This window comes from Mirounga angustirostris, unplaced genomic scaffold (assembly GCF_029215605.1).
Source record: "Mirounga angustirostris isolate CCGP_5_RB_7025 unplaced genomic scaffold, mMirAng1.0.hap1 SCAF_5, whole genome shotgun sequence".
Taxonomy (NCBI): Eukaryota; Metazoa; Chordata; class Mammalia; order Carnivora; family Phocidae; genus Mirounga; species Mirounga angustirostris.
In genome coordinates this window covers 158,709,966-158,724,576 of record NW_026991713.1, presented here as the reverse complement: position 1 = coordinate 158,724,576, position 14,611 = coordinate 158,709,966, and the positions used below count along the sequence as shown (strand labels likewise).

General features: G+C 42.0%; 1 protein-coding gene across 2 annotated transcripts in view; it reads right to left on the bottom strand.

The window, feature by feature from the left end:
• Positions 1 to 14,611, bottom strand: part of PRKCB (protein kinase C beta) — a 326,799-nt gene that overhangs the window by 33,991 nt on the left and 278,197 nt on the right. For both annotated transcript variants that reach the window (XM_045875171.3, XM_045875170.3), the window contains exons 11-13: positions 12,084 to 12,175; positions 10,419 to 10,481; positions 4,711 to 4,849 (exon numbers count right to left, since the gene is read on the bottom strand). In XM_045875171.3, coding sequence (XP_045731127.1) covers positions 4,711 to 4,849; positions 10,419 to 10,481; positions 12,084 to 12,175 — 294 coding nt within the window. The remainder of the gene's footprint in view (positions 1 to 4,710; positions 4,850 to 10,418; positions 10,482 to 12,083; positions 12,176 to 14,611) is intronic.

Below are 14,611 nucleotides of genomic sequence, written 5' to 3'. Positions count from 1 at the left end.
ATGGTGTGAGCACCTGTGCTTGATTTCGATTTATTTTATGCATCTGCTAGCCAGATGTGTCCTGAAGTATCAGAAAAGCGGAGAGGTCATTTTTTGGGTCTGAGAACGCTAAAAAAATTTTTTTCCCATGTAAAACTGCTTCTTCGCTTCACACCATTTTGGCTTACGAAAGGTTTCACAGGAATGCTCTACTGTCAATAGTAGGGGAAATCTAGAAAGGATTTTTTAAAAAGATCACTTTTAATTATTCGAGTTTTACACAAATATATTTACCTTGTGAAAAATGTACACAGTATACAGATTGAGCTAAGTTTCTTTTTAGCATGCTCTTATCCTCAGAGGTAACCAATGTTATAAAATCAGTCTGGAACCTTCCAGATTTTCTATGCTTTTACATGTATTTCTACATACTCATAGGAAACATAGAGCAGTGATCTGTGTATTGTTGTTGTTTTCCGTATATGGTATCATATTGTATTTAACATTCTGTACCTTGATTCCCCCCCATTTTATTGAGAAATAATTGACATACCTCACTGTGCAAGTTTAAGGCACATAGCATGATGGTATGATTTACATATATTGTGAAAATGATTAAAATAAGTTCAACTAACATCTACTTTCTCATATAGATACAATAAAAAGAAAAGAAAGAAAAAAAAGGAAAAAAGTTTTCTCCCTTGTGATGAGAACTCTTAGGATTTATTCTCTTTCTTATATATCATACAGCAGTGTTTGCTATAGGTATTATGTTGTACATTACATCCTTAATACTTACTTATCTTATAACTAGAAGTTTGTACCTCTTGACCACCCTCTCACAATCCCCCTCCCCATCTTCCACCTCTGCGAACCACAAGTCTGATCTCTTTTTCTGTGAGTTTGGTTTTCTTCTTTCTTTTTTCAAGATCCCACGTATAAGTGAGATCATACAGTATTTGCCTTTCTCTGTCTGACTTATTTCACTTAGCATAATGCCTTCAAGGTCCATCTATATTTTCTATGGCTGGATAATAGTTCATTGTGTATATAAACCACAACTTCTTTATCCATTCATCCACCGATGGACACTTAGGTTGTTTCCATGTTTTGTAAATAATGCTGCAATAAACATGGGAGTGCAGATATCTTTTTGAATTAGTGTGTGTGTGTGTTTTTCCCCCTTTGGATATATTCCCAGAAGTGGAATTGCTGGGTCATGTGGTAGCTCTATTTTGAAATTTTTTGAAGATCCTCCACACTGTTTTCGAGAGTGGCTGCACCAATTTACAATCCCATCAACAGTTACAAGGGTTCCCTTTTCTCCATATCCTCGCCAACACTTGTTGTCTCTTGTCTTTTTGATAATGGCCATCCTAACAGGTGTGAGGGGATAATCCCATTGTGGTTTTAATTTGCATTTCCCTAATGATGAGTGATGCTGAGCATTTTTTTTCATGTACCTGTTGGGCTTTTGTATGGCTTTGGGGTTGTTGGGGTTTTTTTTTTGGAGAAATGTCTATTTGGGTCCTTTGTCCATTTTTTAATTGACTGATTTTTTTTATTTTGTTTTGTTTGCTGTTGAGTTGTATGAGTTCTTTATATATTTTGGATATTAACCCCTCATCAGATATATCGTTTGCAAATACTTTTCCCATCCCATAGGTTCTCTTCTTACTTTGTTGGTGATTTCTTTTGCTGTGCAGAAGGTTTTTAGTTTGATGTGGTCACACTTGTTTTGATTTTTTTGCTTGTGCTTTAGGTGTCATATCCTAAAAATCATGACCAAGACCCATATTGAGGAGCTTTGCTCTATGTTTTCTTCTAGGAGTTTCATGGTTTCAGGTCTTACATTTAAGTCATTAATCCTTGAGTTAATTGTTTGAGTGGTGTAAGATACGGTCCAGTCCAGTCTCATTCTTTTACATATGAATACCCAATTATCTCAGCACCATTTATTAAAGAGACTGACTTCTCCATTGAGTATTCTTGGCTTCCTTGTCAAACATTAGTTGACCACGTATGCTTAGGTTTTATTCTGGGCTCTTGATTCTGTTCCGTTCGCCTACTTATCATCTGTTTTTAGGCCAGTACCATATTGTTTTGATGACTATAGCTTTATAGTATAGCTTCAAATCAATAGTATAATGCCTCCTGCTTTGTTCTTTTTTATCATTTCTTTCTTTTCTTTTTTAGAGAGCGAGATAGAGAGGAGGAAGGAGGGGGAGAGGGAGAGGGAGAGAGAGAATCTTAAGCAGGCTCTGCACCCAATGTGGAGCCTGACACGGGGTACGATCTCATGACCCTGAGATCATGACCTGAGCCAAAATCAAGAGTCTCACATTTAACTGACTGAGCCACCCAGGCACCCCATTCTTTCTCAAATCTTTGGCTATTCAGGGTCTTCTGTAGTTCAACATAAACTTGGGCAGTGTTTCTTGTACTTTTGTCAAAAATGCAGTTGAAATCTTGAATCTGTTGATGGCTTTTGGTAGTATCAACATCTGACAATATTAATTCTTCTAATTCATGAACATGGGATGTCTTTCCATTTATTGGTGTCTTCTTCAATTTCTTTCAGCAATATCTCATAGTTTTCAGAGTAGAAATATTTCACCTCCTTAGTTAAATTTATTTCCTAAGTATTTTATTGTTTTCGATGCTATCGTAAATGGGATCCATTTCTTTATTTCATTTTCAAAAAATTTGTTGTTAGTATATGGAAATGATACTGATATTTATATACTAATTATATACTAATTATTAATTGATAATTATATACTAATATCATATCTTGTAACTTTACTGAATTCATTGATTAGATCTAACAGTTTTGGTTGAGTCTTTAGGATCTTCTATATATAAAATCATGTCATATGCAAACAGAGACCATTTTTAGTTTTTCCTTTCCAATTATGATATTTTTATTTTCTTGCCTGATTGCTCTAGCTAGGACTTCTAGTACTATGTTGCATAGGCATCATGAGAATGGACACCTTTGTCTTATCCCTGCTTTTTCTGTATCTACTGAAATGATGTGATTCTTTTCTTTTATTCTATTAGTGATGTATTACAATGATTGATTTGCATATGTTGAGTCATCCTTGCATCCCAGGAATAAATCCCACTTGATCATGGTGAATGATCCTTTTAATGTGCTCCTGAATTCAGTCTACTAGTATTTTATTGAGAATTGTTGTATCTACATCCATCAGGGATATTGGCCTGTGGTTTCCTTTTCTAGTAGTGTTTTTTTCTGTTTTTGGTATTAGAATAATACTGGACTTGTAAAAATAGTTTGGGAGTCTTCCCTCCTCTGATTTTTCAGAAAAAATTGAGAAAGATTGGTATTAATTTTTTTTAAATGCTTGGTAAAATTCTCCAGTGAAGCCATCTAGTCCTGGGCTTTTCTTCATTGGGAGATTTTTGATTACTTATTCAATTTCCTTACTAGGAATTGGTCAGATTTTCCATTTCTTCTTGATTCAGTCTTATTAAGTTGCATGTTTCTAAAAAATTTTCCATTTCTTCTAGGTTGTCCAGCTTGTTGGCATATAGGGGTTCACTGTACCTTGATTTTTTTTCTCTTAATATGTTTCAAAGATCTTTCCATATCTATATATATAACTCAGTCTTTTGAATTGAATTGATGTGGTATTTCATACTATAAATAATTCAGTCTATTGTCCATTCCTTGATTGACAGACATTGTTCAAGTTAGTACATACGGATGTACTCTGATCTTTATAAGAGCTGCATGGTACTTCTTAATGTGAATGTAGCATATTTTAGCTAACCATTCTTTTACTGATAGTCATTGAGGTTGCTTCGTATTTTTCATTATTTAAAAATAGCACTGTAACGAAGAAAGGACTTCAAACACATATCATTTCAGCTATGTGCATGTGTGTTGCAAACTAAGTTCCTAGAAGAACTATTTTGGTAAAAGAGTATGCAGGTTTTAAATTTTGTGGCAAATTATTTAGTTAAATGGGGGCCTCTCAACACCATTGCCCCAAATAAGTGACTGACAGTCAAGAAAAGAATTCTAGAATACCCATTTCCAAGACTCGGCACCACATCCTCAGTTCCTTTCCTAAAAATCTAGTAGTAGATTGCAAAATGCCACTTCTCTAAGCACCAATTCAGAGAAAAAGGAAGGCTATCATCTGGCACAAATTCTGTACCATGACATGTTGGGGAAATCCATTCTGCAACTGACCATTTCCTTTGGGAAGGGAGGCAGAGGCACTAGATTTAAATCTTTTCCCTTTCATTTATATCTTACTCACAAAAAGAAAAATTCTAAGTCTTTCAGGATTTAGAATCAGCACATAAATCCTATGTCATATGTCAGCTTAGGGAAGCCCTCTCTGTCTCTCTTTCCCTCCTCTTAACAAACATTTCAGTGTCATAATGAGGCAGTATCATATGGCTATGAGCCATAGCAGCTTGAAGAACTCTCCTGATGTGTGGATGGTTCTTTTTGAGTTTTATTTAAATTTTCCCCCAAACCTTGATGTATTTTGGGCCTGAGTTTCTGGATGTGTGCAAAGTTAATTTGCATGTGTGATCTCCAAGGAACGATTTAGAGTATAGGAGAAGGACTAGCCTGAGTTTTGCTTGCCAAGTACCCCCCTGGACCTTTCCTAGCTCTGACATGGTCATCTAGGGCACAGGGGAGAGATCAATGCAACATGGACATGTGTTAGGGGTCGCATCAGCTCTCACCTCAGGGGCGATGTAGTCTGGAGTGCCACAGAATGTCTTGGTGGTCACCCCATCCCAGATGTTTTCCTTACACATGCCAAAATCAGCAATCTTGATGTGGCCCTCTGAATCCAGCATCACATTGTCAAGTTTGAGGTCACTGCAGCAGACATAAAAATGTAAGGATTTAACAAATGCTATTTATTTCAAGTCAACCAACAGCCACTCATTACGTACAAAACATTGTTCTAGGTGTTGGGGAAGCACAGAGGTGAGTATGAGCCAGCCCTTGCCCTCTAATAGTTTATAATCTGACCGATAAAGAGGGGTCCACAAACTTGTCTGTTTTCTTTTTCTACAGATCCAACTGTGCCAAGCATCTCACGAGGACACAATGAGACAGCAGCTCCGAGAAGAGAGAGCCACAGGAAGCTAAATAAAGAGCAGAGAATCCACAGAGGCTTCTTGTATCCAGGAGCATTTCAAGAGTCAGTCCTTGTACTTTAAGGACCCCTTATATTTCATAGTAAGATACATTTTTCACAAAATTATTATTTTTGAAAATATCTCTGAAGATCATGGAGGGAAAAAAAACCGATGGAAAGAATCTTATTTAGCTTCAAGTACTCCAAGCTCTCCTAGGCTGATTCCTGGGACATGACCACAAGAGCTCCCATTGATTCTTTCACTCAAAAAAAAAAAAACGGGCTGCACACCTACTACGTGACAGGCACTATGCTTGGAGCTAGGTATATACTGTGAACAGGGTAAACAAACATTTTGCTCTTGTTCAGATTAAATTCCAGTATAGGGGAAAAGACAATTAACAAGTGTCCAAATCTATAATTATTATATGATTATTAATTATAATTATTATATATTACTGAATTATCACATTATTATTAATTCTATGATTACCATAGATTTTGATGGGCAGTGTGAAGAAAATGAAGAGGATGATGAATTAGTAATTGGGGAAGGTTTCTACAAACAGGATGCCAGAAAGGTGTCATCTCCATGGAGGTAACATTTGAACTTTAACCTAAAGGACATGTGCTATACTTGCATTCTTTTATTTCATCCATGTTGATGAGGAGAGCTTGATTATTTTTGGAAATGGTTGCACATTCCCAGAGTATTGGTTACTCCAGTATCATCACACTTTCTTCTTCCCTAAACATCTACTCCAGTGTCAACACTTGGTATTTTAGTATCAATGAGTAGTGATGATCTATTGGCCAGTCTTCAATCTCAATACAGTCCAATTTCCTGAGAGGTAATGGGGTCTACTATTCAATTCAGATCTCTATCTTAAATCATCTTTATTGGGTGGAGGACATCTGCGGTACCTGCCTATTTTAGCATCTTGTGATGACAGCATCCCAATATTCCTTTGAAGGACTATCCTTTCCTGATTCTCAAACCATGTAAGATTGGTGGTGCTGATCCCAGCTCCTGGCTCCACAATCAGTCATGTGGGCCTATCCTGGCCACTGGAAACACCTCATTCTGTTGGTCACTGTGACTGTTCCAGGAATGGCCATGTGATCCAATATGAGTTAATCAAAGCCATTGAGCATCAGCTCTGGCACTATTGTCAGGAAAGAGATGAGCTCTTTTTACATTGGGATTGCTCAGGTGGTAGAATGTAAGTCGAGAAGTGCCAGGGGTCACCAGATGGAGAAGAAAGCTAGTAGTGATAAAGCAGAAACTGGAGGGAAGGTGATAAAGTGAATACTCATAACATCATTTGAGCCCCTGGACCCATCCTGGTGTAAGGTCAGATCTGCCCCCTGGACTTTTCAGTTATGTCAGCTATAAAATATCTTTTTTAACAAGTTAGTTTGAATTGAGTTGCTGTTGTCATCCTCGACTATAATACAACTTCGACTAGAATACAACCTGAAAAAAACATACTGGCATATCCTATCTATGCCCGTGAGGTCCGTTCATCCAAGGGGAGGCCCACTTGCACCCCATTTGCCAACAGCAACATACAATGATCTTTGGTGCTGTCCATGTACCACCCATATCCAGCCTTCATCCTTCTACAAGCCACAGTGGTCTCTGAATGCCAGCTTAGAACTTACACTGGACTTTGTAGCAACTTGCTTCACCTAAACCGGCCAGGTCTACATGTGATTTGAATAACAGAGACCCATGACATTCCCCTCAGCTTGACCACATGCCCCCAAACAGGCAGCTGGGACAACTAGGAAAGTGATAACAACTTCATGTGTTATAGAAAAGGAGCTTCAGGGGGTGCCTTGGTGGCTCAGTTGGTTAAGCATCTGACTCATGATTCCGGCTTAGGTCATGGTCTCAGGGTCATGAGATCAAGCCCTGCATCGGGCTCTGTGCTCAGCATGGAGTCTGCTCGAGATTCTCTCTCCCTCTTCCTCTGCCCCTCCCCCCACTCTCTAAATAAATAAATAAATAAATACAATCTTAAAAAAAAAAAAAGGAACTTCAGGTGCCAAGAGCCAGCAGGTTATGCAGCTGGGGGACAACCCAGTCATATTCACTGCCACATATGATTTTTGATAGTCTACTACATCCTTTGGTTCAATGTAATAATCCATCATTTCTTCTTCAAAAGGGGGCTGGAGCAATTGTTTTCATGTTCAGAAATCCATCAAGGGCAAAACCATCACACATTCTAGGGATGGTGATCCATAAATAAGACACAAAGTTTGGAAGGATCTTTGTCCTTCCCTGCACCCAACATCTCCAGTTATGGTCCTCAGAGAGGGCAAGTCTAACCTAATTCTTCATCCTCTTTACTTAAGAATTCTCCAATTAACTAGAGACGTAAATGAAAGAGGGAGAGATTTGTAATATTTTAAAAGACCTTACCACATGAAGGTCACCTCAACGAAGTTATAAAACCACACATCTTCTGCCAGGTAATTTATCTTTACTGGTTTTCATTTGATTATCAATTTCAAAAACTCTGTCTCAATCAAGGTTTTTGATTGTGAGCAACAAAAATCAACTCTGACCATGTCAACCTGGAAAGGGATTGTTAAAAAGGTATTGGGAGTTCACAGAATCTCCTAGGAGGCTGGAGAACCAGATGTAGAGGCGAGGCAGCTAGGAACAATGCTTAATTGCACGCAGAGCTGGGCCAGTGAAGATGTCACAGATGCCACCACTGGGTACAGACATCTTGTTCCATGAAGCGTAATGCTGGACTCTGGATATTGTTGCTAAGAAGTGCTTTCCCTCATGCCTCCGGAAAATAGATGTAGCTGATTACTATGGCCACCCTCAATTCTACAGTCTCTGCCTTTCTTGGTCACTACCTTCTGATTCATGGTGTTGTGTGAGTGTGACAAGTGTCAGAGCCTGGGTTGTGTGTCTGCCCTTGTTGCAGGGAGGCTGTGAGAGTATCTGGAATTTTCCATCTGTAGAACAGGAGATGGACTTTGTTCCTACACACGAATGAAAGGGATTCAGATGCTGAATGCCTTAAAAGAGTGATAAGTGTCCCCTAAGAAGTATGAATAGTTGAGGAAGAATGGGAGAATGTGTTGGTAGAGAGAGCTCTGAGTTAGGCAGTCTTTTTTTTTTTTTATTTTTTTTTTTATTTTTTTTTAAGATTTTATTTATTTATTTGAGAGAGAGAGAATGAGAGACAGAGAGCATGAGGGGGAGGAGGGTCAGAGGGAGAAGCAGACTCCCTGCCGAGCAGAGAGCCCGATGCGGGACTCGATCCCGGGACTCCAGGATCATGACCTGAGCCGAAGGCAGTCGCTTAACCAACTGAGCCACCCAGGTGCCCTGAGTTAGGCAGTCTTAGCACCGAAATCTAATCTTTGTATTTTATAACTGGAATGGCAAAGGTCCTGGATCCCAGACCCCAATCCACGACCCTACTAGATTGGAAACCCAACCCTGAATCCCAACCCAGTTGACAAGAAACTCCTATTTCCTCTCCCGGCTCCTCCCCTGGGGCTGGATTTTCTTCCAATAAACTTGTAGTCCCACATTTAATCTTCTCAGCAAACCTCAGTGGCCAGTTCTATTCTAACCAAGACCCATCCTGTCCAAGAGTTAGGTTCTAATGTCAGCACATAAGGTGAAGATCATGTGGAGTGAATGATTACCCATGATCCCCGTTCTTCAGTTAAGCCCCTGCTGAAGTTACTGGCTTGGATTAGGGGTCATGTCATATGGAAGATAATGTGTACCCTTCAACACCAGAGTTCCATTTGGCACAAGGTGCTCCCACTTATAGCAGTCAAAGAGGAAACGGAATTAGAGGCTTCCTAGGTGCCTCTCTTGCACCCACAGTGATACAGGCTCATTGAGGGCAAGCATGGCCAGAATGAGCGCGCGATTTACAGTTTGAATTCTTCTTTTTATCTCTCTTTTTATTTCTTCACTGAACTCGCCCAAGTGCCAGGTGAAACCATTCCTCTTCCTGACCTTCATTCATCCCTCCCCTATCAGGAATAACGAAGCAGAGTAGGGACTCTACATACTCAGGACGATTGTCCCCTCCTCCGCTAGATTCATATCAGCACTTCAAGGAGTTCAAAAAAAGCCCCTGGACTCTGCAGGCTTCTGGCAAGGTGCCCACCTTCCATCTCTCCATTCCATCAGTGCCCACAGCCTCCCCTCCACTATCTGCCTTGAGACCACCATGGCTCATCTTTTTACGCTTTTTGGCCCCACGTCCTTCGGTTGCAGCAAGACGCTGATCCCGTGCTCTCCACAGAGTGACAGGCACCCCCGTCACCACCAGGCCCATGCCAGTCCCCTCCCCTGCTCGGCTTTTCTCCCTAGCACTTATCGCTCCTTGACAGGCTCTATCTCTGTGATTTACGTATCCGTCTCCCAGCACTACAACTGAAGTTCTCCAAAGGCAGGAGGTTTTGCCTTTTTTCTTCCCTGTTGCATCTGCACCATCGAAAAGAGTGCTTAGCACATAGTAGGCTTTCAATAAATGTCCATCAGCTAAATGAATGGCATGGAATTTTATGGCTCTTCACAGTCTTTTAGATAGACCTTCACCCGTGCCAAGTGCCCTTTGGAAGCCCCGGGCCCCTGTTAGCCTCTCTTGCGTAACCAGCCAGCCCGAGCCCGCACTGCCTCTGCCGTCGCATCTGTGTGGTGTAAGGAGAATCGTACATCCCGGACTCACTGTCAAATAGCAGCCTCAGGCTCAGTAGTCTGCCTTGCATGAAATATAAAATGGTATGACTCATACAGCTATGATCATACACTTGCTCCTCCAAAAACGGGCAAATGCCAAGTCCTGAACTTAATCCTGTCTTTCAGGGCAAGCATTTCAGAGATTAATTTCTAAATTGTAGTTACGTAGCAAAGAAAATAAATACATAAATAAATAATCTCATAATAATAGGACCCATCATATCCCTGCCAGCCAAGATTCTCTGCTTGCTCCCCAGATTTGGGGTCCTGAGGCAAGAGAAGGAAGTGCTGGGCCCCCACTGGCGAGCTTGCCCTCCTTCAAGCAAATGGTCTCCCCTTTGAGGCTCTGAACCATCACTGGTGGCAGGGTCCATAGCGATCTTCCGTCAGCATCTAGAGCCGCCCAAACTTTGCCAGGGCAGTGGGCGATGCGAACACATGCCCAAGTCAGGACTGGAGGATTCCTCCCCCACCAGGGATTCTAATTTTAAAAGCAGTTAAAGAAAGAGGCAGAGAGGGGAGGAGCTGAGGGAGCAGAGGGGATGGAAGGGGTTGCAGTGCTCACTTACCGGTAAATGATGCCCTTGCTCTGTAAGAAGAACAGACCGATGGCAATTTCTGCAGCGTAAAATCTGAAATTAGGAAAAAAAAAAAAAAAAGCAATGGAGAGATTCAAGGACACCATATGCCTGGCAAACCCTCAGAATTCAATACAATATTGAATGAGGCATGGGGCATTCACATCCCACCGTAGATGGTCAACCACACATCTCGTAACGCAAAGTGTCGGGGTGTGGACAAATTAACAGGGTTTAGAGAGCCACGAGGCTGCCTTCAGGACAAATCAAGGTGGGCAGAGGTTCACCAGCTGATCGGTGGGGAGGAGGCCATGGGGAGGGTGGACTGGCTGGAGAATGAGTTTCAGTGTAAGGCAAGTTTAAGATCTGAATACTAACAGCTCATCTGTTGAAGGCTTTCCGTCTACATACCATCATTGTAGGTCATTATCTGATTAAATTCTAATAACCATCTTCTGAGGTAGGTCCTACTAGTACCTCCCTCTTCCTTAAATGAGGAATTGAGGGTCAGTGACAGAAAAGGACTTGGCCAAGTTATATCACTAAGGAATGGCACGGCATCTGCCCAACGTATAAGCTCTTAACGGAGGCCCAGAAGGAAAGAGATTTTGAGAGAATCAGAAAGTCCCAGTTATACCACAGGGTTAGGCAGGGCTTTAGGGAACTCTGTGAAGTGTCCTGACAATTTGTTTTGTGTGATAATGGGATGAGGGTCTGTGGTCAATTAGGTGTTAGAAGTAAAAGAAGAGCCAAGCCCATCGTCCCCTTAGAATCGTGGCAAGACCTAGGCATGGTGCATGGAGCTATCTAGAATGCAAACCCTACCAGAATACAGTGCTCACCTCGGCAGGTGGGAGGGGAGAGGGCAAAGCTGAGCTGAACAGGAGTCAGCAAGCCTCTGGAGTGACTGGAGGGGCCCTAGGTGAGTCCTGGGGAGCTTTCTAGAGGGACAATGAGATCTCAGCCAACTGTTCAGGAGAGGTTATCTCTGCTAATCCTATGACTTGCTGTTTCTGTTCACCAGCAGGGGAAGAATATGATGAGATCCATGTTCTCAAAAGAAAAGACTGGCTGCCTTGGGGACTGACAAGGACAGAATGGACTCAGCAGGGGAAACACATTTCCAAAAACCCAATCATCTCCCCACCCAGGAGCCTCGGGGCACAGCCACAAAGCAACTTGATTGGTCATCCCCCCAGGAAGGAGGGCATCCAAGAGAGTGAGCGATGGAGAGCAGAGCATAAGAGCAAAAATCTGGGTCAGAATGTGGATCTGTCTCACACTAGCTCTGTGATCTTGAGCAAGTTTCTACAAACTCTCTGGGTCTGGCACACAGTAAGCTCTCAAGAAAGACTGACAAATGAAAAAGCAAAAGCTACCACGACATCCCCCAAGGAATCTACGGGGCCTTTCCTTCGGAGTCAAGGGCAAAAATCAGAGCTAGAGAAATAGTTGTGGTTTTCAAGCTTCAAGTTCTTGGTGTCAAGGAAAGAAAGAAGTATCCCATGTCAAGCAGAATACCTTTTTCCCTGGCCATACATTTCTCAAGAAGAAGCAGCTCAAGATGTTAAGAATCCCTATTCAGCTGAAAACCCAAGGTAACTAATAGCCCACCAAGTATCCCAAGGGAAAAGCATAGCACAAGTTTGTACTTACACAGCATGAGGCTCCTTAAACCGGCCAACTTGTTGGATGTGGTACATGAGGTCACCCCCGTTCACGTACTCCATCACAAAGTACAGGCGGTCCTAGAAGAGAGCAAACCGCAACATCAATATCCTGTATTTCTCAGATTCCACATGGAGAGCAGGGAATAGCTGGGATTTAGGATCAAAACCCCCAGGACTCTATGACAGGCCCCCATTTGCCAGGCCCATTATTCCCCCAAGTGTAATATTTGTGCCACTGGAAGTATGCAACTGGGCATAGGCGGTACATGAATTTTTTTAAATTAATAGCTGTCAAGTTATATTTGTTTGTACTGGAAAATGTAATTAGCACATTAATATTGTGACTTCATGGATATTATTGTTTAGGATAAAGCTAATTGTAATAAAGGATAGAAAATAAATACATAGGGGCACCTGGGTGGCTCAGTCGTTAAGCGTCTGCCTTCAGCTCAGGTCGTGATCCCAGGATCCTGGGATCGAGCCCCACATCAGGCTCCCTGCTCGGCGGGAAGCCTGCTTCTCCCTCTCCCACTCCCCCTGCTTGTGTTCCCTCTCTCGCTGTGTCCCTCTCCGTCAAATTAAAAAAAAAAAAAATCTTAAAAAAAAAAAAAAGAAAAGAAATACATAGATCATATTACAGATAATAGGTAGCTGTGGTAATCAGCCTCCATGATGGCCTCCCGTGATTTTTGCCTCCTGGTATTTATGTCCTTGCATAGTAGCCTCTTCCCACAAGGAATAGGACTGACTTGTATAACCAGTAGAGTGTTGTACCAGTAAAGTAGTGTGTGATTTCCATGACTAGGTCACAAAAGATATTGTGGCTTCCATTTTGCTCTCTCTTGGATCACTGGTTTGGGGGAAGCCAGCCGCCAGGCCATGGGAACGCTCAAGCAGCATCTCGGGAAGGTACATCTGGCAAAGAGCCAAGGCCTCCTGCCAACAGCCAACACCAACTCCCCAGCCACGAGAGGGAACCACCTGGGAAACAGACCCTCCAGCCCCAGTCAAGCCTTCTGATGACTGCAGCCCAGACGACAGCTTGATGACAACTTTCAGGTGGGACCCCCAAGCTAGAACCACCCAGGTTAGCCACTCTTTTGAGTTCCTGACCCACAGAAACTGTGAGATAATAAATGTTTATCATGGTTTTAAGCCCTTGAGGTTTGAAGTATTGTAGTAGATATCTAACATCGTGACTATGGGGGAAAAATGAATTATTAGAATTTGAGAAATAGTGGCCTCAGAGAACATATCCAGAAGGAAACGAGTTTGGGCCAGAAAAAGGAATCTATACCCCACTCAGGGAATTCTTTAAACATGTCTTTCAAGGGAGATGGGAACTATCTTAGAGTCAGGGGCTGTGTTCCGCTCAGCCGTGTAAGCCCTGTTCCTGTCCCACGACTAGGTCATAGTAAGTGTCAAGAGAATGGTGCCAAACAGATTTTATTTGGAACCCAGCTTTGCTTCCTGATTTGGAAAGGTTATTAAACATCTGGGTCTCTTCATCTGTGACATGGAGATTAATAATAATAATAATAATAATAATAATAATAATAATAACTGAGCCACAGTGTTATTGCTGGGACTTAGTGAGACAGATGAGTGTTATGGTCCTTGGGGGGACACCTCCATGAGATTTGCTTCTTCTCCTTCCATCAAGGGGTGCCTGCTAAATGAACAAATGACTTCACCTCTTCTTAGAGAGGTCCCCTTGGGTCAAGTCACATGATCAACTTAATAAAAAAATCAAAGAGAACGGAATGGAAATGATCAGAGCGCCCTGCACAGAGTACCCCTAGGTGTTATGTTTTGGTTATATTTATGTGTGTTTGGTTAAATCTGTAGGTTGGTGTGGCTGGGTTGCAATGTAAAAGGAGGTTTGCTGCCCAGTGTCACAAAGCTGTCCTGAGGGACTGTGAGACCAGGAACCCAGAGAGAACGAAGATGACATGCGTGAAGTGCTCTAACATGCAGCTGGCCCTCCAAAATCTTAACAAAATCTTTCTTACAGTGCACAGAACTTTATCTTCTATGTAACAGTCATAGATGCATGTGTCCAACATGTATTGTCTAATAATTGGAATGATACCTCTTATGAAATAAAGCTCCCATCTTGTGAGCATTTATCATGGGACTGAGTCAACCACTTGAAATAGTTTACCTCACTTCTCTCTCTAAACAACCCAACAGGACAGTATTACCCTGCTCCCCCTTTTAAAGATGGGAAAGTTAAAGCCCAGAAAAGGGTAAGTAACTTGCTGAGGGTCACTCAGCTGTTCAGCAGCAGAGCTGGGATTTGAACCCAGGAAGGTCCGTTCCAGGCTCCTCCTGTGTAAGGTGCAGAGCTAGACATTTTACGATGTGTGGGTGTACCCTCCTCTCTAAGAGCTTCCGGTCCAGGAGCGGAGAGAAGAGATATAGAGCTGAGCTCCAGCCACACATCAAGACAGAAACTGGCAGGTCATAGGCACAAAGCACAGGTTAACCGATTATTTCTGACAAGTCAAGGGA